General features: G+C 41.3%; 1 protein-coding gene across 10 annotated transcripts in view; it reads left to right on the top strand.

The window, feature by feature from the left end:
- ADA2 (adenosine deaminase 2) overlaps positions 1–27043 on the top strand; it is a 295590-nt gene that overhangs the window by 191314 nt on the left and 77233 nt on the right. For all 10 annotated transcript variants that reach the window (XM_053718860.1, XM_053718863.1, XM_053718865.1 and 7 more), the window contains exon 3: positions 10897–11122. In XM_053718860.1, the coding sequence (XP_053574835.1) occupies positions 10897–11122 (226 nt within the window). The remainder of the gene's footprint in view (positions 1–10896; positions 11123–27043) is intronic.

The following is a 27043-nucleotide window of genomic DNA, read 5'->3' as shown; positions in this document are numbered from 1 at the left end:
CACTACCGCTGGTATTACGAGTCTTGCAGATTTAGGGGCACCGCACACTTTTTTGGCCTTACTGCAAATCAACTTACGCAATTTGCGTATAGTCTATTTGCAATGGGACTCACATATCGCTGGTATTACGAGCTTGTCCTGGGAGGCCAAAAAGTGAGCGGTACACCCTATCCTGCCAAAATTCCTACCGCATTTTAAAGTCAGTAGTTATGAGTTTTACACTACAAAGCCGTAGCATAAAACTCATAACTAAAGTGCTAAAAAGTACACTAACACCCATAAACTACCTATTAACCCCTAAACCGAGGCCCTCTCGCATCGCAAACACATCGCCGCCACTAGAATAAACATATTAACCCCGCTTCGCAAACACTAGTTAAATATTATTAACCCCTAATCTGCTGTCCCTAACATCCCCGCCACCTACCTACATTTATTAACCCCTAATCTGCCGCCCCCAACGTCGCCGCCACTATATTACATTTATTAACCCCTAAATCTAATTCTAACCCTAACACCCCCTAACTTAAATATAATTAAAATAAATCTAAATAAAACCATTATTAATAATTAAATAATTCCTATTTAAAAATAAATACTTACCTGTAAAATAAACCCTAAGCTAGCTACAATATAACTAATAGTTACATTCGGCTAGATTTAGAGTTTTGCGGCCAAAGGGGTGCGTTAGCTACGCATGTTTTTTTCCCCCCCGCACCTTTTAAATACCACTGGTATTTAGAGTTCTCTGAAGGGCTGCGTTAGGCTCCAAAAAGGGAGCGTAGAGCATAATTTACCGCCACTTCAACTCTAAATACCAGCGTTGCTTACGGTAGCGGCCAGCTTGAAAAACGTGCTTGTGCACGATTTCCCCATAGGAAACAATGGGGCAGTTTGAGATGAAAAAAAACCTAACACCTGCAAAAAAGCAGCGTTCAGCTCCTAACGCAGACCCATTGTTTCCTATGGGGAAACACTTCCTAAGTCTGCACCTAACACCCTAACATGAACGCCGAGTCTAAACACCCCTAACCTTACACTTATTAACCCCTAATCTGCCGCCCCCGCTATCGCTGACCCCTGCATTATATTATTAACCCCTAATCTGCTGCTCCGGACACAGCCGCAACCTACGTTATCCCTATGAACCCCTAATCTGCTGCCCCCAACGTCGCAGACACCTACATTATAATTATTAACCCCTAATCTGCCCCCCCCCCAACGTCGCCGCTACCTTACCTACACTATTTAAATCTAAATACTTACCTGTAAAATAAACCCTAATATAGCTACAATATAACAAATAATTATATTGTAGCTATTTTAGGATTTATATTTATTTTACAGGCAACTTTGTATTTATTTTAACTATTTATTAGCTACCTAGTTAAAATAATTACAAAATTACCTGTAAAATAAATCCTAACCTAAGTTACAAAAACACTACACTATCAATAAATAAATTAACTAAACTACCTACTATTACCTACAATTAAATCAACTAAACTAAATTACAAAAAAAAAACCCACTAAATTACAAAAAATGAAAAAAAGATTACAAGAATTTTAATTAAACTAACCTAGTTAAAATAAATACAAAGTTGCCTGTAAAATAAATATAAATCCTAAAATAGCTACAATATAATTATTCGTTATAATATAGCTATATTAGGGTTATTAGGGTTTATTTTACAGATAAGTATTTAGCTTTAAATAGAATTAATTTATTTTTTTAATAAGAGTTCATTTATTTCGTTAGATAAAAATTATATTTAACTTAGGGGGGTGTTAGGGTTAGACTTAGCTTTAGGGGTTAATACATTTATTACAGTAGCGGCGATGTCCGGTCAGCAGATTAGGGGTTAATACTTGAAGTTAGGTGTCAAAGATGTTATAGCGGGCAGATTAGGGGTTAATACTATTTATTATAGGGTTTGCGAGGCGGGAGTGCGGCGGTTTAGGGGTTAATACATTTATTATAGTGGCGGCGAGGTCCGGTTGGCAGATTAGGGGTTAATAAGTGTAGGTAAGGTAGCGGCGATGTTGGGGGGGCAGATTAGGGGTTAATAAATATTATGTAGGTGTCGGCGATGTTAGGGGTAGCAGATTAAGGGTTCATAGGGATAATGTAGGTGGCGGCGTTGTGCGGTCGGCAGGTTAGGGGTTAAAAAAAATTATTATAGTGGCGGCGATGTGGGGGGACCTCGGTTTAGGGGTACATAGGTAGTTTGTGGGTGTTAGTGTACTTTAGAGCACAATAGTTAAGAGCTTTATGAACCGGCGTTAGCCCATAAAGCTCTTAACTCCTGACTTTTTGTTGCGGCTGGAGTTTTGTCATTAGGTTCTAACGCTCACTTCAGCCAAGACTCTATATACCAGCGCTAGGAAGATGCCATTGAAAAGATAGGATACGCAATTGGCGTAAGGGGAACTGCGGTATGGAAAAGTCGCGGCTTGAAAGTGAGCGTTAGACCCTTTCCTGACTGACTCTAAATACCAGCGGGCGGCCAAAACCAGCGTTAGGAGCCCTTAACGCTGGTTTTGACGGCTAACGCAGAACTCTAAATCTAGGTGATTGTAGCTAGCTTAGGGTTTATTTTTATTTTACAGGCAAGTTTGTATTTATTTTAACTAGGTAGAATAGTTACTAAATAGTTATTAACTATTTACTAACTACCTAGCTAAAATAAATACAAATTGACCTGTAAAATAAAACCTAACCTAAGTTACACTAACACCTAACACTACACTACAATTAAATACAATTACCTAAAATAAATACAATGAACTAAATTCAATAAAATTAGCTAAATTACCAAAAAAACAAACACTAAATTACAGAAAATAAAAAACAAATTACAAGATCTTTAAACTAATTACACCTAATCTAATAGCCCTATCAAAATAAAAAATGCCCACCCAAAATAATAAGACCCCCTAGCCTAAACTAAACTACCAATAGCCCTTAAAAGGGCATTTTGCGGGGCATTGCGCCAAAGAAATCAGCTCTTTTACCTGTAAAAAAAAATTACAAACACCCCCCAACAGTAAAACCCACCACCCACACAACCAGCCCCCCAAATAAAACCCTAACTATAAAAGCCTAAGCTCCCCATTACCCTGAAAAGGGCATTTGGATGGGCATTGCCCTTAATAGGGCATTTCACTCTATTGTGGCCCAAAGCCCTAACCTAAAAATAAAACCCACCCAATACACCCTTAAAAAATCCTAACACTAACCCCCAAAGATCCACTTACCGGGAGAAGTCTTCATCCAAGCGGCAAGATGTCCTCAACGAAGTGGTCCTCCAGACGGGCAGAAGTGGTCCTCCAGATGGGCAGAAGTCTTCATCCAGACGGCAACTTCTATCTTTATCCTTCCGGCGCAGAGCGGGTCCATCTTCAAGACATCCGACGTTAGTCCGTCGGAAGAAGTGCATGCTCCGCGTCGGATACCAATAGGATTTTTTCAACCTTAATTCCAATAGGCTGATAGAAATCTATCAGCCAATCAGAATCTAAGGGATGCCATCTTGGATGACGTCATTGAAAGGAACCTTCATTCGTCGTTAGTCCGCCGGAAGAAGAGGATGCTCTGCGTCGGATGTCTTGAAGATGGACCAGCTTCGCGCCGGATGGATGAAGATAGAAGATGCCGTCTGGATGAAGACTTCTGCCCATCTGGAGGACCACTTCTGCCCATCTGGAGAACCACTTCTGCCGGCTTCGTTGAGGACATCGTGCCGCTTGGATGAAGACTTTTCCCGGTAAGTGGATCTTCGGGGGTTAGTGTTAGGATTTATTAAGGGTGTATTGGGTGGGTTTTATTTTTAGATTAGGGCTTTGGGCCGTAATAGAGCTAAATACCCTTTTAAGGGCAATGCCCATCCAAATGCCCTTTTCAGGGCAATGGGGAGCTTATGTTTTTATAGTTAGGGTTATATTTGGGGGGTTGGTTGTGTGGGTGGTGGGTTTTACTGTTGGGGGGGTTGTTTTTTTTTACAGGTAAAAGACCTGATTTCTTTGGGGCAATCCCCCGCAAAAGGCCCTTTTAAGGGCTATTGGTAGTTTAGTTTACGCTAGGGGTTTTTATTATTTTGGATGGGCTTTTTTTTATTTTGATAGGGCTATTAGATTAGGTGTAATTAGTTTAAAGATCTTGTAATTTGTTTTTTTATTTTCTGTAATTTAGTGTTTGTTTGTTTTTTGGTAATTTAGCTAATTTTATTGAATTTAGTTAATTGAAATAAACCCTAAGCTAGCTACAATGTAACTATTAGTTATATTGTAGCAAGCTTAGGGTTTATTTTACAGGTAAGTATTTATTTTTAAATAGGAATTATTTAATTATTAATAGTAGGTTTTATTTAGATTTATTTTAATTATATTTAAGTTAGGGGGTGTTAGGGTTAGACTTAGATTTAGGGGTTAATAAATTTAGTATAGTGGCGGCAACTTTGGGGGCGGCAGATTAGGGGTCAATAAATGTAGATAGGTGGCGGCAATGTTAGGGACGGCAGATTAGGAGTTAATAATATTTAACTAATGTTTGCGAGGCAGGAGTGCATCGGTTTAGGGGTTAATATGTTTATTATAGTGGTGACGATGTCCGGATCGGTAGGAATCAATGGGGCTGCGTTACTGAGTTATACGCTACTTTTTTGCTGGTGACGTTTTCTCAGCCAGCTCTCCCCATTAATGTCTATGGGGAAATCGTGCACGAACATGTACAATCAGCTCACCACTGACTTAAGCAGCGCTGGTATTGGAGTGCAGTATGGAGCACAATTTTGCTCTACGCTCACTTCTTGCCTGTTAACGCCGGGTTTATAAAAAGCCATAATACCAGCGCTGTATGTAAGTGAGCGGTGAGAAAAAAAAAAGTGCGAGTTAGCACCGCACCCCTGTTATCGCAAAACTCGTAATCTGGGTGTTTGTTTCCTAACACATTGCTGCTCATGGTACAGAAAGCCAGAGTTGGTTACTCTGTTCTTTCTTTTTCTACAGGTCTCTATAAGGAGTATGTGTCCCTTCATGCCTTGTGAGCTGTTTTCCTGCCGGGCAGCTAGACTGCATGTAAGTGCTTTTGTCTTCTAGGTCTTGGAGACTTGCACTTCAGAAGAATATGTCATATGCAGTAGATGGGGACATTTTTAAAATCCTTTATACAGGATTTTCTTTGGCAGTGGGCAGGCACATTATGTATGTTGAGACTAGGGGGTCAATTTATCAAGTTCCATACGGAGCTTGATGCCCCGTGTTTCTGGGTAAACCTTCAGGACCGCTGCCCCATAACCTGTTCGCCTGCTCTGAGGTGGCGGACAAAAAAACCAATCCGATCGAATACGATCAGGTTGATTGACCCCCCTGCTAGCAGCCGATTGGCCGCAAATCTGCAAGGGGCGGTATTCCACCAGCAGTTCACAAGAACTGCTGGTGCAATAATAAACTGTCGGCATTCATTGATGTGCAGCGGACATGATACGCTACATTGTTTCATGTCCGCTCACACAATAATAAATTGACCCAATGGGTTAATCATCCCCTTATTGAGACATTTGTCCTCTTTGGGCTAATTTTGTTGAAACACTTTATTAGTATGTGTGTGGCTTATGTTTTTTACAGGGATTTATGTATAAACTTAAAATTTGGCAGTTGGTTTTCTTTGCTTGCTTAGCTAGGACAGGCTGACAGACTGCTTGAGCATTTGAATTTCAGTCTCTTCAGTGTCAATCTACTATATGATCGTTTTAGAGACTTCTGGCACCCACATTGTGTATAAGTGTTACAGTAAGGCACCTCAGTCTGTCTGAGGTGTAGGGGGCCTGATTGGTTTATAATTTTAAGAATTTTTGCATAACGTTAAGCGGCTGTGGTATTAAAAATTCTTAAAGTGACACGTGTATTTAAAAAATTTCTACAATTTGGGGAATTTTTTTATTTAGTATTATGGACATGGACCAAGACTCTTTTCAAGTGTCTTTTGACAAAAGCTTGCTATGCCTTGAGGCAGAAATTGTCTTGCCTATGCAATTCTGTGCTGCATGCTTAGCTAGAACACTTCAATTTAAAGATAAATTGTTGCCCTCTGAGCCCAATGTCTCTCAGGATGATGTTGTTCAGGCAATGCCACAGCTTTCTCCTCAAATGTCCCAAGCCTCTATGGCGTCACATACAGTAACCTGCAGTTCCTCTCAGCCTCCTGGAGGAGTTTATTTGCCTGCCAATTTTGCTGCACAGGTATCTTCTGCGGTATTTGCGTCATTATCTGCTTTTCCTATGCTGGGAAAATGCAAGAGGAAAATTAGACATTCAGATTTCTGTTCCACCTACTGCTATGCAGGTTGCCCTCCCTCTTAAGTTTGATGAGGAGGATACGTATGTAGCCTCTGAGGGTGAAATCTCAGATTTGGACAGTATTATTCCTTCATCTGATACTGAAGAAGTAAACTTCAGATTTAAGGTTGAACACCTTTGTGTACTGTTAAAGGAGGTATTGGCTACTTTGTATGACTCTGATACTTCTGTCGTTGTCAACCCTAAGAAGTCTAGTAAACTTAATAAATACTATGATGCTCCTTCCTCTGTGGAAGTGTTTCCTGTTCCAGACCGTGTAGCAGATTATTTCACAGGAATGAGAGAAGCCAGGGATACCTTTCCCCACGTCTTCCGTCTTTAAAAAGATGTTTCCTGTTGCTGACTCCATTAACGGTTCATGGCGCACGGTGCCTAAAGTAGAAGGGGCTATTTCTACTCTGGCTAAATGAACTATGACCCCTATAGAGGATAGCTGCTCCTTTAAAGAGACATGAAACCAAAATGTTTTCTTTCATGATTCAAACAGAACATTTGATTTTAAACAACTTTCCAATTGGCCTCTTCTATCTAAATTGCCTCATTCTCTTGGTATTCTTAGTTTAAAAGCATATCTAGGTAGGCTCAGGAGCAGCAATGCATTACTGGGAGATAGCTGCTGATTGGTGGCTGTACCAAAATGCCTCTTTTCATTGGTTCACCAGATGTCTTCAAATAGCTCCCAATAGTGCATCGCTGTTCTTTCAAAAAAAGAATACCAAGAGAATGATGCAAATTGGATAAAATAAGTAAATTAAAAGTTGTTTAAAATCACATGCTCTATTTGAATCATGTAGAATAATAAAATGAAAAAATGTTGGGTTTTATGTCCCTTTAAGGATCTCATGGACAAAAAGCTGGAGGCTTATTTGAAAAATATGAATGTTCATTAAGGTCTTCAATGGCAACCTGCAGTTTGTATTGCCACAGTAGCAAGTGTGGCATCTTATTGGTGCAACGCCTTGTCTGAATCAATTTTAGTAGAGACTCCATTGGAGGAGATCCAAGATAGGATTAAGGCTCTCAAACTAGCTAATTCTTTTATTTCTGATGCAAGTTATTAGACTGGGAGCCAAGATGTCTGGCTTCACTGTCTTAGCCCGCAGGGCTTTGTGGCTTAAATCTTGGTCAGCTGATGTTACCTCTAAGTCCAAGCTTCTGGCACTTTCTTACAAGGGTAAGACCATGTTTGGACCTGGTCTGGCAGAAATAATTTCTGATATTACGGGTAGAAAAGGGTCTTTTCTACCACAAGACAAGAAGAACAGACCTAAAGGACGTCAAAGTCATTTTTGTTTCTTTCATAACTTGACAAAGGTCAAAAGTCTTTCTCTCCCTCTTGCAAGCAAGAACAGTCCAAGTAAGAAATAAGGGGAAGCAATCAAAGAAACCCTCAGCTGAGTCTAAGTCAACATGAAGGGTCGGCCCCCGATGCTGGATTGGATCAAGTGAGGGGCAGACTTTCCCTGTTTTTTCAAGCATGGATACGAGATGTCCCAGATCCTTGGGCTGTGGACATAGTATCTCAGGGTTACAAAATAGAATTCAAAACTCTCCCTCCCAGGAGCAGATTCCTCCTCTCAAGATTATCTACAGACTAGGTGAAAAGAGGCATTCTTGAACTGTGTTCAGGACATTTCCTCCCTGAGAGTGATTGTTCCAGTTCCAGTAAGGGAACAGGGTCTAGGATTCTATTCAAATCTGTTCGTGGTTCACAAAAAAAAGAGGGAAACTTTTGACCCATTTTAGACATAAATTGTCTTAACAAATTTATCAGGGTACCATCCATCAAAATGGAAACCATTTGTTCCATTCTTCCTTTGGTCCAAGAGGGTCAGTTCGTGATGACCATAGACCTGAAGGATGCGTATCTTCATGTTCCCATCCACAGGGATCATCACAGGTTCCTGAGATTCGCCTTTCTAGACAAACACTTTCAGCTTTTGGCTCTTCCGTTTGGCCTTGCCACAGTTCCCAGAATTTTCTCAAAGGTTCTTGGGGCTCTCTTGGCAGTGATCAGGTCTCAGGGAATTGCAGTGGCGCCCTACCTGGACGACATATTGGTTCAGGTGCCATCTTTTCAACAAGCAAACCCTCTTACAGAGATTTTGTTGTCTTTTTTACATTCCCACGGATGGAAAGTGAATCTGGAGAAGAGTTCCCTTGTTCCAGCTACATGGGTGATTTTCTTAGGAACCATAATAGATTTCCTATGGTCAGAAAATCTAAGATTCTTTGCTCTTGCCTCTCTTTTCAGTCTACTGTTCGACCGTCAGTAGCTCAATGTATGGAGGTAAATGGTCTGATAATCGCTTCTATGGACATTATTCCCTTTGCTCGATTACATTTGAGAGCTCTGCAGTTATGCATGCTCAGATAATGGAATGGAGACCATTTGGATCTGTCTCAGAGGATAGATCTAGACCAGTTGACAAGAGAATCTCTCCCGTGGTGGCTTGCTCAGGAGCATGTGTGTCAGGGCACATGCTTCCGGAGACCTTCCTGGGTAATTGTGACCATGGACGCCAGCCTGCATACTTTTTCCAAATTTGATACTTTTGCCTTGGCTGAGGCCTCTTTTGGGAGAAAGGTTCTTCAAGCGGTGATGCCTTCTGCTTAGGTCTGCCTGTCTTGTTCTCCCTCCCTGTTCATTCTGTTTCCTCTAGCTTGGGTATTGGTTCCCACTAGTAATTGAATGACTTTGTGGACTCTCCATATCTTAGGAAAGAAAACAAAATGTATGCTTACCTGATAAATGCCTTTCTTTCCGGATATGGAGAGTCCAAGACCCCACCATTTATTAAGACAGCTATTTTTGACTAAACCTCAGGCACCTCTACACCTTTGTGTTATTTCTTTTTCATTTCCCTTCGGTCGAATGACTGAGCATTATGGGTAGGGGAGTGACACTTAACATCTTTACTGTGGTGCTCTTTGCCTCCTCCTGCTGGCTAGGAGTGATATTACCACTAGTAATTAAATGACATTGTGGACTCCATATCCGGAAAGAAAGAAATTTATCAGGTAAGCATACATTTTCTTTTCTACCAATAGTGCTACTGAACTCATAAGAACTTTGGCATCTTTTAAGTTCTACTATATTTACTGTCAATCAGAATAAGATGTGCACCACATTGGTATTGCTCTCAGATTGCTGTCACCACATTGGTATTGTTAGCAGATTGCTGACACCACATTGGCATTGTTAGATTGCTGGCACCACATTGGCATTGTTAGATTGCTGACACCACATTGGTATTGTTAGATTGCTGACACTACATTGGTATTGTTAGATTGCTGGCACCACATTGGCATTGTTAGATTGCTGACACCACATTGGCATTGTTAGATTGCTGGAACCACATTAGTATTGTTAGCAGATTGCTGGCATTGGTATTGTTAGATTGCTGGCACCACATTGGCATTGTTAGATTGCTGACACCACATTGGTATTGTTAGATTGCTGACACCACATTGGTATTGTTAGATTGCTGGCACCACATTGGCATTGTTAGATTGCTGACACCACATTGGCATTGTTAGATTGCTGGAACCACATTAGTATTGTTAGCAGATTGCTGGCATTGGCATTGTTAGATTGCTGGAACCACATTGGCATTGTTAGATTGCTGACACCACATTGGTATTGTTAGATTGCTGACACCACATTGGTATTGTTAGCAGATTGCTGGCACCACATTGGCATTGTTAGATTGCTGACACCACATTGGCATTGTTAGATTGCTGGAACCACATTAGTATTGTTAGCAGATTGCTGGCATTGGCATTGTTAGATTGCTGGCACCACATTGGTATTGTTAACAGATTGCTGGCACCACATTGGCATTGTTAGATTGCTGGCACCATATTAGTGTTGTTAGCAGATTACTGGCACCTTATTGGCATTGTTTGATTGCTGGCACCACATTGGCATTGCTAGCAGATTGCTGGCACCACATTGGCATTGTTGGATTGCTGGCACTACATTGGCATTGTTGGATTGCTGGCACCACATTAGTATTGTTATCAGATTGCTGTCACCACATTAGTATTGTTAGGAGATTGCTGGCACCACATTAGCATTGTTGGATTGCTGGCACCACATTGGCATTGTTGGATTGCTAGCACCACATTAGTATTGTTAGCAGATTGCTGGCACCACATTGGTATTGTTCTGATTGCTGCTACATTGTTCATGGACTTAGGGCAAAATCACAGTTAATGTACAACAATCACATACTCTGAGGGCAGAATGAAAATCACAATTTAAAAAAAAAAAAAATTACACTGAAAACAGGCAAAATAAATAATGAAACAAATAGCAAATGCATTTCCTATGCATAATTAAACTTTTATTGGGAATTAAATGTTGTGGTTTATGTAGCGCTATGTTGTCATTATGGTTTGCGTTAAATCTTACACCTGGTTAAACAAAACATATTATTATTTAAATATTGTGTTAAGATGTATAGCGTAGTGTATGTCTGTGAAATTGTAAATCTACTGTCTGTGGTGCTGCATGTAACATATCTCTTACTGCAGGGGGAGCTCTTCATTTACATGATTTTGCAATCCTAAGTGTTGATTGGCTGGTGAAGAATGCCACCTACCTGCCACATTGCTACATCTGCTTTACAAACCAAAGTGGCGTGCTCTTTCTGTTCTCTAAGCCTGCTCCAGTGGGACCTGCCCCTGCTGGATGCCCTCAGTGGGTGCTCTTAGATACTTACAGGAAACAGGTGGGAAATGTAACAGAATTTGACAACAGGTAAGTGTGAGTGAATTTGTATGAAAAGGGTGCACATATTAGCTAGAACTAAAACATACAAGATATTAAACACTTAACAGTGAGTGTTCTTTAAAAGAAAAAAAGGTTTCAAATGAAAAATAAACAAACCCACTGAGTAACTGTGTATCACAAAAGTTTCAAACTAAAGTATCATAATAAAGTATATAGTCTCAAGGGAAGTGTTCTTCACAGTGATCCAGGGGAAACCTCAAAGGAAAAAAAATTAGAAAATATAGTGAAGGTCCGTTTTTGTAAAAAGGTAATGCCAGAAGAAACCTTTCTTATTATCTAGAACTGTCAGAGCATATGGAAATGTATGCATGTTGGATGGTGTATGTGCATGTGGACAAGTACATGTAGGATAGTGTATGTGAATATGAACAAGGGCATGTAGGATGGTGTATGTGTATGTGTACAAGTGCATGTAGGATGGTGTATGTGCATGTGTACAAGTGCATGTAGGATAGTGTATGTGCATGTGTACAAGTGCATGTAGGAGGGTGTATGTGCATGTGAACAAGTACATGTAGGAGGGTGTATGTGCATGTGAACAAGTGCATGTAGGATAGTTTATGTGCATGTGATCAAGTGCATGTAGGATAGTGTATGTGCATGTGAACAAGTGCATGTAGGATAGTGTATGTGGCAGTGATGTGCGGTGAGCTTAGATGCTGGTGAGGCACCGGCTGTGATACCCCCAAGAAACACATACACATATATATATATATATAGGTGTAAAAAAGGGATTGGGAGGTCTAGTAGTTACTGAAAGTAAAAACTGGACTGGAGGCGGTAGATAGTTCATTCACAGTTGAAGGGAAGAGCTGCTGGAGTAAACTAAAAAGGTATGTAGAAATTACCCTCTAATGTCTACACACAGAATGATGAAAGTGGATTGGAAGGGAGAGTGAACTGCACAGCGCTGCACCCTAAATGTCGTAGGTAATGTTAATAGGACAAATGTTGTTTTAATGGTATTAAGGTCCCCCTACTAAGAATTTGTGAGCAAAATATATACAAACTTATACTTCTATGCACAGTGATTCATATCACACATGATATGTGCTCCATGTACATCTACCAAATATCCAACAAATATCCAACAAATGCTGTAACGTGCTCAGAATGGCTCAATCTGTATATGAATCAGTGTTTATAACTAGAACATGTACAACAATAATCGATAGAAGTTAGCACATAGTTGCATAAAATTAGGAGAGCACAGAATGGTACATAAATGTCATGTCTGATTACCAATGAGCCGTCATTCGTAGTACTAAAAGAAATATATGAACAGTATATGTTCTCTTTGTAAGCAGAATAATGTTAACAATTTGTCACCCAAAAGAATCACAGGAACATGGATTAAAATATTAGGTATTAGAAATTAGTGTCCGTATAGAATTAAACAGGTGCAGAAGAATATTCTGTGTATATAAATATGTACAGCGAAGATACTCCAAACTTCTTATCCAAAATAGGTCTCACAGTCTACTTACTTCCGAACCCCCAATCATATGAGGTAAGGTGTGAGTGATGGGAAAAGATCAAGTCTAGATGCGTCTTCCTCTGTCAGGTTTTAGCCCTCCTGTTAATCGTAAGCGGTAGCTTCAGTTCCTCTGCTCGTCTGAATCTCACAGTCGGTTCTCCTTCCCTTTCTCTCTCCTGATTTCAAATGTCTACAAACTTAAACTGCAAGTAGACAGCACACAATGTATGCAATAACAATCACAGACACACTCTTATACACTCACTCACACACAGACACACACAAAGATACACTCTTATGCACACAGATACACTCTTATACACTCACACACACACTTTTATACACTCACTCACTCACACACAGTGTCAAGCATGGCATATACAGTGTAAAATAATTAAAACAAAAAAACTAAATTGGAGAGTGTGAGAAAGAGATACTCATTTAGGATCTGAACCTCTGTACCCTGGCAAATGGTTGACCCCTAAGTTATAGTAGTTGTTATGTCTGCTAGCTTTTTTTACAATTTATTACTCACTATGCCCAAAAATATTTTAACACTTTGGAACTACATATCTCCAAAGCTACTGAATACATGCACATAGGCTTAATTTTTTTCAAGAAACCCTAGAAGGTTGAAAGGTTTTACCTCAGATTTGAAAGTTTGTTGTGGCTACCAATAACATATTGATCATGTTACCCAGAGTTTTCTAGGGATTTTGAAAAGTTGGCTTACAGTAATTTGTTTTACAAGAAAACCTTATGCTATTTTTAGCAGAAGACCAGCTCCTGACATATAGCTTCTTATAATCCTCAGTTTCATATATTTTAAAATAAAAATTAAATTAAAAGCAAAAAGTAAAAAATAAACAAAACTTAAATGCATAAGTTTCAAACAATACACAAAGCTTTTTTTTTTTTTTTAACTACTATGCAGGTTATGGCACAATAAGTAAATTACTACATTGTTAGATCCACATCTCTGACAGTGGGCAAGAGTTATCAGAGAAGTTAAAGCAGATTTACTGTTTGACCAACTATATGCTGGAAATTAACCTGCACCCTCTTTATTACATTGTCATGTACAGCTAAATGTGTGTAAATCTGACCTCATGACACTATGGCCTCTATTTATCAAGCTGTCAACCGCAAATACACTGGAATTCCGCAGCGTATTTGTGGCGAGCCTGATTCGCCTTAGTTATCAAACCCTACAGACCGGCAAAAGTAGAATTTAGTGACGTAACATACGATCCGCCGGACTCAGTCCGACACAGATCGATGCTTACATCACTCCAGAAAGCAAGTTCGGCACAATCTGACTACTTTTGCTAGTTATCAAATAACTAGCAGGTACGCTCGGCACTATTCCGGCCCAGCGTACCTGGTTTTCAATCCGCCGCCCTGGAGGCGGCAGATGCCATAGGAATCAATGGGAGTCTGAAAGCAGCGAAAGCTCATGTTCGCTGCTGCCCGATATCCCATTGATTCCTATGGTAATGTCTACACCTAACACCCTAACATGTACCCCGAGTCTAAACACCCCTAATCTGCCCCCACCTACACTGCCGCCACCTAATTATACTTATTAATCCCTAAACCGCCGCTCCCGGAGCCCACCACCACTCTAATAAACTTCTTAACCCCTAAACCGCCACTCACTGACCCCGCCGCAACTAAATAAAGTGTTTAAACCCTAAACCGCTGCTCCCGGAGCCCACCGCCACCTACATTATATTTATTAACCCCTAATCTGCCCCCTCCTACACCGCCGCCACCTACATTATATTTATTAACCCCTAATCTGCCCCCCCTACACCGCCGCCACTATATTAAATGTATTAACCCCTAAGCCTAAGTCTAACCCTAACCCTAACACCCCCTAACTTAAATATAATTTAAATAAATCTAAATAAATTATTCCTATTTAAAACTAAATACTTACCTATAAAACAGTTTAGTATAGTGTGGGTGCTTAGTGACAGGGTACCAATAAAGCTGTGAAAAAGCCGAAGAGCAGCGAGATCGATGACTGTTAGTTAACAATAGTCCGCTGCTAATCGCTCCGTACTTGACAGCTTTTTTAGTAATTTTGGAGAACGTATTCAGGTCTGCGGCAGCAATGTTAGGCGATCTTAGGCGAGCGTATTGGTGCCGTTGAATGCAGGTAAGTTGACAGGTTGATAAATAGAGGCCTATAAGTGCAAAGTCCAGAGTCGCTGAAAAAAGCATATTTTACTGGCTGACAGGTTGGGGGGGACAAAAAACACACAGAAGCTGGCTTACCCTTCTCTCCTGCACCCTTCCATCTGCAACAGATGTCACATGATCACACATAAATTAAGTTAGGCAGGGAGAGAAGAATTTCCACTACAATAAGATTTGTAGTTGTTGTAGAACTGTTTTAACCTATTAGTGACACTAATAGGTTAAAACAGTTCTACAAAAACATCTACAAATCATATTATAGCGGAAATTCTTCTCTCCCTACATAACTTAATTGTGAGCTGCTGAAGACCAAATGTTTAATTAGCAACTCTCTCAGGGACACCTTACCCCCCTCCATCTGCCCTGGCAGGTTTCAAAGAGTTACACATGTACAGGGCTAACTGTCCGGACTAGGGAAGAAGCTTAGGTTTTGTTTTTCCTGTGCTATTTCTAAATAAGCAGACAAGTAGTGTTTCTGACAATGGAGGTTGGGGGTCAAACACCACTGGCTCTATTTTAACCCTGATACTAATCAGCCTGCTTTTACACTGTACGGTGCTGGGCAGAGAGAGACTGTAGATGAGATGCACAGGGACTGTGCTGCACTGCTGCTAACTCTCACTGTGGGCTGACAAATGTAATGAGCATAGGAGTAGGACATATAAAAAACATGTGACCGGGCTACTTGTTAACACTCACAGTTTCAGCAGACAGAAGTTCAATCTGTTCAGGCAACGCATCTACCTGCATTAAACATCTCTTCTCGTTCTCTGGGCCAGTTCACACAATTCTAACTGCATGTACACAAGGCATCCTAGCGGCTAGCTCCTCCCCCTCTTTCAAAAGCCCACTCATAAAATGTAATACTGCTTTAGGTGGGAATTAAAATGTAAAAATAAATAAAATGGGGAAAATAGATAAAAAAAATCAAACCATCTTAAGCTCATTTTCCCTATGCTTTGATGTAATGGGTGAAGGGCAGTTGGCTGGCCTACCTTACCATGCGGCAGCTCCACAATCCAGCCCACTGCTCCACTTCTGTCTCCTGCACAATCTCAGGATGCACAGTCTCAGAGTCTCAAGACACAGTCACAGTGTCACACGTTACCTTCCCGCCAGGCTGAGGCTCCGGCAGCCGCAGTACTAGGAAGGAAGTGGAACATGCCTCAAGGCCAGTCAGTCCAGAGTGCACCAATCACTTCTCTTCATGTGATGACACTCCGGACCTGATTGGCTCCCCAAGTCCAGAGGCTGCTTTGAGAAAAGCCTCCGGGAGCATACTGGGCCGCACAAGAGCTAGCTATTAGCAGTACCACTGGGTGGCACTAGCTCCCTCTGCTTGCTGATATGCAAATCCATGTAGCGCGATGGAGGGCAGCTGAGCAGCTCACAGCCTCTCCATTGCGCAACGTGGCGTGTAAATGTATGCAACTTTCCCAAAAAAATTAGATTTTCCCTCTTTTTTATTATTAATTATTATTAAAAAACTTTTCCTCTTACTTTTGCAGGTGCAGCACTGCCTCACCTGCCTCCTATGAGGGCACATCACATTCCCTCCCTACAACTCTCTCTCCTTCTACCCCTCACACCAAACTTCACAGAAGCATTGTCATTAGATCAGCTAGCTCTCTCGAACCTCTCCTCTCAGCCATCCCCTCCTTTTCCTGCCCAATCTATCTACCACTATAACTCCACCTTTACATCGGTCCTTGACAATCTGGCCCCACCTACCATAGCTCGGAAATCTCACACTCATCCTCAGCCCTGGCATACTCATTTGTCACGGTACCTACGCAGATGTTCCCATCCTGCTGAGCGACATTGGAGAAGTTCAGCTGACTTTTTTCACTACAGGTTCATCTTGAGCTCTTCTGACCTTAATCTTTATAAGCAACATTACATCTACTCCTATCTCTACTTTTTCTTCAAACCCAAAACATCTGTTCTCCATGTTCAATACTCTTCTCCAACCACCCCACCTCCTACTACAACTTCTCTCACAGCTAAAGATTTTGTCAGCCACTTCAATAACAAAATCGACTCCATCAGAAATGAAATCATCTCTCAACATACTACCAGTCTCCCACCCCCTCAAAAGCTCACAATCATAAAAAACCCACATAGCCATAAATTTACCTCTTTTGCCCCTGTTATTGAGGAAGAAGTTTCTGCCCTTATACTGTCCTCTCACCTCAATGCCTGTCCCCTCGACCCCTATCCCCTCACAGCTACTCCCCTCCCTCTCAATAACCTTACCCCTATACTCACACACATATTCAACCTCTATCTCAGCACTGGTATTTTTCCCTCATCTCTAAAACACACACTGGTCACACCTATCCTCAAAAAAACCTTCTCTCGATCCAACCCCCCATCCAACTACCACCCTATTTCCCTACTCCCTCTTGCCTCAGAGCTTCTTGAAAAGCTAGTATATGCACGTCTATCCCATTTCCTTACATTAAACTCCCTCCTTGACCCACTGCAATCTGGATTTTGCCCCCATCACTCCACAGAGACAGCAGTTGTTAAGGTTACCAACAACCTACTTACAGCAAAATCCAAAGGCCACTTCTCTCTGCTTATCCTCGTTGATCTGTCTGCAGCCTTTGATACTGTCTACTGCCCTCTTTTGCTGCAAACCCTTCAATCCTTCGGCATTTGCGACACAGCTCTCTCGTGGTTCTCTTCCTATCTGTCTAAATGTACCTTTAGTGTAGCTTTCTCTGGGGCATCCTCTGCCCTGTTACCACTTTCTGTTGGGGTACCGCAAGGCTCAGTCCCCTTCTATTCACAATCTACACATCATCATTAGGTTCCTTAATAAAGTCCCATGGGTTTCAATATCATTTGTATACTGATGATACCCAAATTTACTTCTCTGCACCAGACCTATCTCCTTCCTTGCTAACCATGTCACTAAATGTCTTTCTCATATCTCATCTTGGATGTCCTCTCACTACCTTAAGCTCTCCAAAACTGAGCTCCTTATTTTTCCCCCTTCCAAATTCTCCACCCCCCCATTTCTCTATAACTGTCGATAACTCCATATATACCCCTAACCCACATGCCCAATTTCTTGGGGTCACACTTGACTCAGATCTTACTTTCACTTCTCACATTCAGTCCTTGGCTAAAGCCTGCCACTTCCACCTTAAAAACATCTCTAAAATTAGAAATTTCCTTACACAAGACGCAACTAAGATTTTATTATACTCTCTCATCCTTTCCCTCCTCGACTCCTGCAACTCCATCCTCTCTGTTCTCCCTAGCTGCCGCCTAGCTCCTTTACAATCCATAATTAATGCCTCTGCCAGGCTCATCTTCCTTACACGTCGCTCTTCATCTGCTGCACCTCTCTGCCAATCCCTTCACTGGCTTCCTCTTGCCTCCAGGATTAAACACAAGATTCTCACTCTGACATACAAAGCTCTCAACTGCACTGCTCACCGACCCCTGACCCGGGGAAGAGTATCCTGGATGTGGATAGATGATATTCTGTGATTCATAGTTGCAAGAAGTTATTGTAGAATTCATAGAGAGTTCAACATATGTATACAATATATTCTGGCTTCACTGTGACTTATAGTTAGTCAATAGGAGTAGCTGCAGGATTCATGAGAGAAAAATATAGCAATGTAGGATGTTCAGGCTTCAGAGAAGACTGGTAGAAGATTGACTCATAGATGCAAACTAAGGTTTGTTGCAGGTTCATAGTACATAATATTATATAGAGCTGTATGTCAGTAATAAGCAGAGCAGTACAGGTGATAGACAAGTTGCAAGTTTAAGGCATTAAATACAGTTTGTGCATATATTGAAGAATCACAGGAAAGCTTTTTAACTGAATACATAGATGCAGAGTTCTGAATATATTAACATATTTGGAGGAGGATATTTCGGCTATGACAACTTGTAACAGAGAATAGTTATAAAGTTCTGAGTAAGATGCTGTTGTAGTAATTAGAGAGTGATTATAACCAAATGCATACTTGTAATTTAGAATAAAGTTCAGAGTTTGTTAAGTAGCAGTGTCCAGGAAACAAAATGGAATTATATGGATACTTGCGATTAGATGATTTTAAGCATAGCTAAAAGGAAATGCTGTAGCTTGAATATGCTGGTAAAATCTATGCAGGTACAGTCAGGGCCGGCGTTTTGTAATAGGCAGCTTAGGCTGCCGCCTTAGGTGCGCATCAGCAGGGGGGCGCTCAGCTGAGCAATCGGACTGCTGCTACCCTATCTATGACAAAAAAAATAATTAAAAGTATATTTTTTTTAATTTGATCCATGCATCCGAGTCCCACCCCCACCCCCCGCCGCGAGTCGCGACATAAATAATGACATTGGCATATACATATAATTGATCATAATAACAGACAGTAGTTAAACGGTCAGACTGTCTGTGAGTAGCTCTCAGCTCAGTGGAGGGAGGACTGCTGGGGTACCGTGTGTTGACGAGGGAGGCGGAGCTGACTTGCCAGTTGCCTAAGTTGCGCAGCACCTGCCACTGAGTGGCTGACTCTAGTCTGACTGACTGGCTGCCGGTCCAATCTGGTGATGATATGTCACATCACGTCACTCTCTGAGTGAGAGGGAACATGACACAGGCAGCCAGCCAGCCACGTGAGGAGGCGTGTGACTGAGGAGCCCGCTGCCCAGGTCATCACCAGAACAGAAGAACCCAATGACCAGGTCCAGCCCAGGCAGAAGACGAGTCGAGAGAGAGAGAGGAGTAGGCAGAAGTCTGTGGGCAGTCAGTGTCTGTGTCTGAGGATGCCGGTGAGTGACTGTGTCGTTCTATGGTTTGACTCAGATCGGTCATCCATGTGATGATCTCCATTTGAGGGTGGCCGCTGTGTCTGCTGACTGCTGAGCCTGAACTAAACCTGCTGATTTTGTGCAGAGTTTAGTCAGGGACAGGTCAGGAGATCTGTGTGCACGCTGTTAGCACAGAATAGCAGCTGAGCTACACTGCAAACAAAAAAAAAACTAAAACGCAGCCAGCTTTAAAACTCCTGTGTCCAGTCCAGCACGCAGTAACTGCTCTTAGTGTTTCAAGTTGAAACACAGAGAGCAGTTGCTGCATGCTGCTGGACACAGGAATTTTAAAGCTGCCCTCAATGTCTGTGATCACTGAAGCAGGTCTGTTCAGTCCAGACACAGATCGTCAATCAGGGACCTGTCTGTTTAAACTACGGCATCGGAACATGATTGCTTGCAGCCTGGCTGCAGAAAGTAAGTTGTACCATAACAATCTAAAGTAACATGGTCCTAGTGCCTAGGTGCCCTTATCTAAATGTGTTTATTAATGTGCATTTGTGTGTGTGTGTATGTGTGTGTCTAAATGTGTGTGTAAATGTGTGTGTAAATATGTGTGTAAATGTCAAAATGTGTGTGTGTTTGTGTAAATATGTGTGCGTGTGTGTGTGTAAATATGTGTATAAATGTGTGTGTGTGTAAGTGTGTAAATGTGTGTGTTTGTGTAAATGTGTGTCTGTGTAAGTGTGTAAATGTGTGTCTGTGTAAGTGTGTAAATGTGTGTGTAAATATGTGTGGCTGAGAATTTTCACCCACAACAGTAATTCATAACTTTCCTTCTTTTGTGGGGACATTAACTTTTTCAATGTAAAATTTCTCTACTTCCCTAGTGCTACAAATCACACACACACATATATATATATATATATATATATATATATATATATATATATATATATATATATATATATATATATATATATATATACATACATACATACATACATACATACATACACATACACACACACACACACACTGTGTGTGTATATATATATATATATATATATATATTTATATATACACACACACACACTGTGGGCGCCATGTACTAAGGCATCAATTTTTTCGCACAGACCGTATCGAAATAACCCGCCGGCATTCGCACCATGCGGATGGCACTTCGCTACATGAATGTACTAAAAACCAAGCCGTAAAATTTTGCGTCTATTGTGTGTCGAAGACAATCGGATTATTGATAACTTTGAAGCTTCGTTCGGCGCGAAAGAGCAAAGTTAAGAAGCAGTCTGCGACCTGATTGGTTTAGTTCTTTACCCACGTGACGATCTAGGTGTCATAATCGTCAGATAAGCGGCAACGTCTGGCTGCTGACATGTATAAGAATGTGCATTTTCCCAGAAATCTTATAATATTGTTTATTTACTTTTCGGTATTCACTTTGACAAGATGGCTTGCTCCGGAGATTCTGCTACTTCTAAGAAGACTTGAAACCCTAACTTCTCGCATCAACAGAATGTTGTACTTGCTGATCTAGTACTCGAATATTATGACAATATTTATGGTAGTCGAGTCAAGCAAACCCCATGCGCTCGTAAGAAGATTATTTGGGAGAAAATTAGTGACGCAGTGAGTTTTTCAACCTCTCCTTCTTTGCAAGTTGTCAATCGGTGCCTGTATAGCCCTTCTTCCTCGTAATTGAATTAATCGGAAAATAAACATGCGTAAAAGTGTCTCCATCTTCAGTCAGTGATCCAAAAACCAATAATGCTACAATAGTAGTCTAGTCCTTTCACTTAAAGGGCCACTAAACCCAAAATCTTTCTTTCATGATTCAGATAGAGAATAGAAATTTAAACAAAATTACAATTTACTTCCATTATTTATTTTGCTTCATTTTTTAAATATCCTTAGTTGAAGAAAAAGCAATGCACATGGTGAGCCAATCACACGATGCTTCTATGTGCAGCAACCAATCAGCAGCTAGTGAGCATATCTAGATATGCTTTCCATCAAAGAATATCAAGAGAATAAAACAAATTATATAATATAAGTAAATTAGAAAGATGTTTAAAATTGCATTATCTTTCTAAATCATAAAAGAAAAAATGTGGGTGGCATGTCCCTTTAAGTACTTCTACCTGGCGTCAGGTTGAGACGCCCTATAGTTTTCTATTGTATTCGCTACCTAAATGGTTGCGAAGCAAATCACGCGAAGTTACAGTGAAAGTTGGAGCGGACGGATTAGTTGTAACATTCATAATTTCCGATTACAGCGAATTTACGTGCGATCGAACATGTAGTAAGTGGAAAAAGGCTTCGGAACGATCAGTTGCATAAAATTACGATCGCTGATGAAAATAGTGGTTTTTCGACCAGATCGCAGATTGGTACATACGAGAAGCAGATCGTGAGCGAATTTTGACGCGGAAATACAGACGGACGGTCACTTCGAAGCTTAGTACATGGCGCCCTGTGTGTGTGTGTGTGTATATATATATATATATATATATATATATATGTGTGTGTGTGTGTGTATACACACTGTATGTAATAAGCAAGCGCTACCCAGGTGCTGAAACTAAAATGGGCCAGCTCCTTAGCTTGCATTCCAGCTTTTTAAATACAGATACCAGGAGAATGAAGAAAAAATAATAACAGGATTAACTTTTAAAGTTCCTTAAAATGTCATGCTCTAAAAAACTTGGATTCAATATCCCTTTAACTAGCAATAGGATGGTATGTAATCGGGGGGGGGGGGCGGCAAAATGTATCCTCGCCTGTGTGGCCAAAAATCCTAGCACCGGCCCTGGGAACAGTCACAGACCTCTGTTGTTCTGGAACAAAACTTTAAAGCTAATGCAATGCACATTAGGCCTGAGATGGTTTAAAAAGAGGCTGAGGGAATCAGGTGCATGACTGATTAATTAGGCAGGTAAGCTGAATGCAAATACTGCCCAAACAGCATGATTGTCAGTAGCAGGGAAGGCAGTCTTAAATGGACAGTGATATCAGGCAGGCATACGTTACACTTATGGAACTCTCTGCCTCGCTTCACAAGACTCTCCCCTAGTTTTAAAAGCTTCAAGCGCTCCCTAAAGACTCTTCTATTCAGGGATACATACAACCTACACTAACCTTTCCTAACTCCATTGCTATCCCCTTGTACCCTTTAGCATGTAAGCCTATGAGCCCAGCTTTTTGTAGATCACCTTCATAAGAGCCGACTACAACAGTGCAACTCTTGGCAGGGCCCTTTACCCATTTGATTCCTATAAATGTTATCTTGTATACCGCCTATGTTTATAGTGCCGCGTAATCTGTTGGCGCTCTACAAATACCTGATAATAATAAATGGTGTATGTGCATGCATGTGAATTAGTACACATATGTTGCTGTGTGCATATGAAAGGGTACATGAAGGTTGGTGTATGTGCATGTGAACAAGTGCATGTAGGTTGGTGTATGTGCATGTGAACAAGTGCATGTAGGTTGGTGTACGTGCATGTGAACAAGTGCATGTAGGTTGGTGTATGTGCATGTAGGCTGGTGTATGTGCATGTGAACAAGTACATGTAGGATGGTGTATGTGCATGTGAACAAATGCATGTACTGTAGGTTGGTGTATGTGCATGTGAACAAATGCATGTACTGTAGGATGGTGTATGTGCATGTGAACAAGTGCATGTAGGATGATGTATGTGCATGTGAACAAGTGCATGTAGGTTGGTGTATGTGCATGTGAACAAATGCATGTACTGTAGGTTGGTGTATATGCATGTGAACAAATGCATGTACTGTAGGATGGTGTATTTGCATGTGAACAAGTGCATGTCGGATGGTGTATGTGTATGTGAACAAGTACATGTAGGTTGGTGTATGTGAACAAGTGCATGTAGTTGGTGCATCTGAACAAGTGCATGTCGGATGGTGTATGTGTATGTGAACAAGTACATGTAGGTTGGTGTATGTGCATGTGAACAAGTGCATGTCGGATGGTGTATGTGCATGTGAACAAGTGCATGTAGGTTGGTGTATGTGCATGTGAACAAGTGCATGTCGGATGGTGTATGTGCATGTGAACAAGTGCATGTAGGATGGTGTATGTGTATGTGAACAAGTACATGTAGGTTGGTGTATGTGCATGTGAACAAGTGCATGTCGGATGGTGTATGTGCATGTGAACAAGTGCATGTAGGATGGTGTATGTGCATGTGAACAAGTACATGTAGGTTGGTGTATGTGCATGTGAACAAGTGCATGTAGGATGGTGTATGTGCATGTGAACAAGTACATGTAGGTTGGTGTATGTGCATGCGAACAAGTGCATGTCGGATGGTGTATGTGCATGGGAACAAGTGCATGTAGGATGGTGTATGTGTATGTGAACAAGTACATGTAGGTTGGTGTATGTGCATGTGAACAAGTGCATGTAGGATGGTGTATGTGCATGTGAACAAGTGCGTCTAGGATATAGTGTATGTGAACAAGTACATGTAGGTTGGTGTATGTGAACAAGTACATGTAGTTGGTGCATGTGAACAAGTACATGTCGGATGGTGTATGTGCATGTGAACAAGTGCATGTCGGATGGTGTATGTGCATGTGAACAAGTGCATGTCGGATGGTGTATGTGAACAAGTACATGTAGGTTGGTGTATGTGCATGTGAACAAGTGCATGTCGGATGGTGTATGTGCATGTGAACAAGTGCATGTAGGATGGTGTATGTGCATGTGAACAAGTGCATGTAGGATGGTGTATGTGTATGTGAACAAGTACATGTAAGATGGTGTATGTGCATGTGAACAAGTACATGTAGGGTGGTGTATGTGCATGTGAACAAGTACATGTAGGGTGGTGTATGTGCATGTGAACAAGTGCATGTCGGATGGTGTATGTGTATGTGAACAAGTGCATGTAGGATGGTGTATGTGCATGTGAACAAGTACATGTAGGGTGGTGTATGTGCATGTGAACAAGTACATGTAAGATGGTGTATGTGCATGTGAACAAGTACATGTAGGATGGTGTATGTGCATGTGAACAAGTGCATGTAGGATGGTGTATGTGCATGTGGACAAGTACATGTAGGAGGGTGTATGTGCATGTGAACAAGTACATGTAAGATGGTGTATGTGCATGTGAACAAGTACATGTAGGATGGTGTATGTGCATGTGAACAAGTGCATGTAGGATGGTATATGTGCATGTGAACAAGTACATGTAGGTTGGTGTATGTGAACAAGTACATGTAGTTGGTGCATGTGAACAAGTACATGTCGGATGGTGTATGTGCATGTGAACAAGTGCATGTAGGATGATGTATGTGCATGTGAACAAGTACATGTAGGATGGTGTATGTGCATGTGAACAAGTACATGTAGGATGGTGTATGTGCATGTGAACAAGTACATGTAGGATGGTGTATGTGCATGTGAACAAGTGCATGTAGGATGGTGTATGTGCATGTGAACAAGTGCATGTCGGATGGTGTATGTGCATGTGAACAAGTGCATGTCGGATGGTGTATGTGCATGTGAACAAGTGCATGTCGGATGGTGTATGTGCATGTGAACAAGCACATGTTGGATGGTGTATGTGCATGTGAACAAGTGCATGTAGGATGGTGTATGTGCATGTGAACAAGTGCATGTCGGATGGTGTATGTGCATGTGAACAAGTACATGTAGGATGGTGTATGTGCATGTGAACAAGTACATGTAGGATGGTGTATGTGCATGTGAACAAGTACATGTAGGATGGTGTATGTGCATGTGAACAAGTACATGTCGGATGGTGTATGTGCATGTGAACAAGTGCATGTCGGATGGTGTATGTGCATGTGAACAAGTGCATGTCGGATGGTGTATGTGCATGTGAACAAGTACATGTAGGATGGTGTATGTGCATGTGAACAAGTACATGTAGGATGGTGTATGTGCATGTGAACAAGTACATGTAGGATGGTGTATGTGCATGTGAACAAGTACATGTAGGATGGTGTATGTGCATGTGAACAAGTACATGTCGGATGGTGTATGTGCATGGGAACAAGTGCATGTCGGATGGTGTATGTGCATGTGAACAAGTACATGTAGGATGGTGTATGTGCATGTGAACAAGTACATGTAGGATGGTGTATGTGCATGTGAACAAGTGCATGTCGGATGGTGTATCTGTATGTGAACAAGTACATGTAGGATGGTGTATGTGCATGTGAACAAGTACATGTAGGATGGTGTATGTGCATGTGAACAAGTACATGTCGGATGGTGTATGTGCATGTGAACAAGTGCATGTAGGATGATGTATGTGCATGTGAACAAGTGCATGTAGGTTGGTGTATGTGCATGTGAACAAATGCATGTACTGTAGGTTGGTGTATATGCATGTGAACAAATGCATGTACTGTAGGATGGTGTATTTGCATGTGAACAAGTGCATGTCGGATGGTGTATGTGTATGTGAACAAGTACATGTAGGTTGGTGTATGTGAACAAGTGCATGTAGTTGGTGCATGTGAACAAGTGCATGTCGGATGGTGTATGTGTATGTGAACAAGTACATGTAGGTTGGTGTATGTGCATGTGAACAAGTGCATGTCGGATGGTGTATGTGCATGTGAACAAGTGCATGTAGGTTGGTGTATGTGCATGTGAACAAGTGCATGTCGGATGGTGTATGTGCATGTGAACAAGTGCATGTCGGATGGTGTATGTGCATGTGAACAAGTACATGTAGGTTGGTGTATGTGCATGTGAACAAGTGCATGTCGGATGGTGTATGTGCATGTGAACAAGTGCATGTCGGATGGTGTATGTGCATGTGAACAAGTGCATGTAGGATGGTGTATGTGCATGTGAACAAGTGCATGTCGGATGGTGTATGTGCATGTGAACAAGTGCATGTAGGATGGTGTATGTGCATGTGAACAAGTACATGTAGGATGGTGTATGTGCATGTGAACAAGTGCATGTCGGATGGTGTATGTGCATGTGAACAAGTACATGTAGGATGGTGTATGTGCATGTGAACAAGTGCATGTAGGATGGTGTATGTGTATGTGAACAAGTGCATGTCGGATGGTGTATGTGCATGTGAACAAGTGCATGTAGGATGGTGTATGTGCATGTGAACAAGTACATGTAGGATGGTGTATCTGTATGTGAACAAGTACATGTAGGATGGTGTATGTGCATGTGAACAAGTGCATGTAGGATGGTGTATGTGAACAAGTGCATGTCGGATGGTGTATGTGCATGTGAACAAGTGCATGTCGGATGGTGTATGTGCATGTGAACAAGTACATGTAGGATGGTGTATGTGCATGTGAACAAGTACATGTAGGATGGTGTATGTGCATGTGAACAAGTACATGTAGGATGGTGTATGTGCATGTGAACAAGTACATGTAGGATGGTGTAT

The sequence above is a fragment of the Bombina bombina genome, chromosome 6, assembly GCF_027579735.1.
Source record: "Bombina bombina isolate aBomBom1 chromosome 6, aBomBom1.pri, whole genome shotgun sequence".
Lineage (NCBI taxonomy): Eukaryota > Metazoa > Chordata > Amphibia > Anura > Bombinatoridae > Bombina > Bombina bombina.
This window is presented reverse-complemented; position numbering and strand designations above follow the sequence as displayed.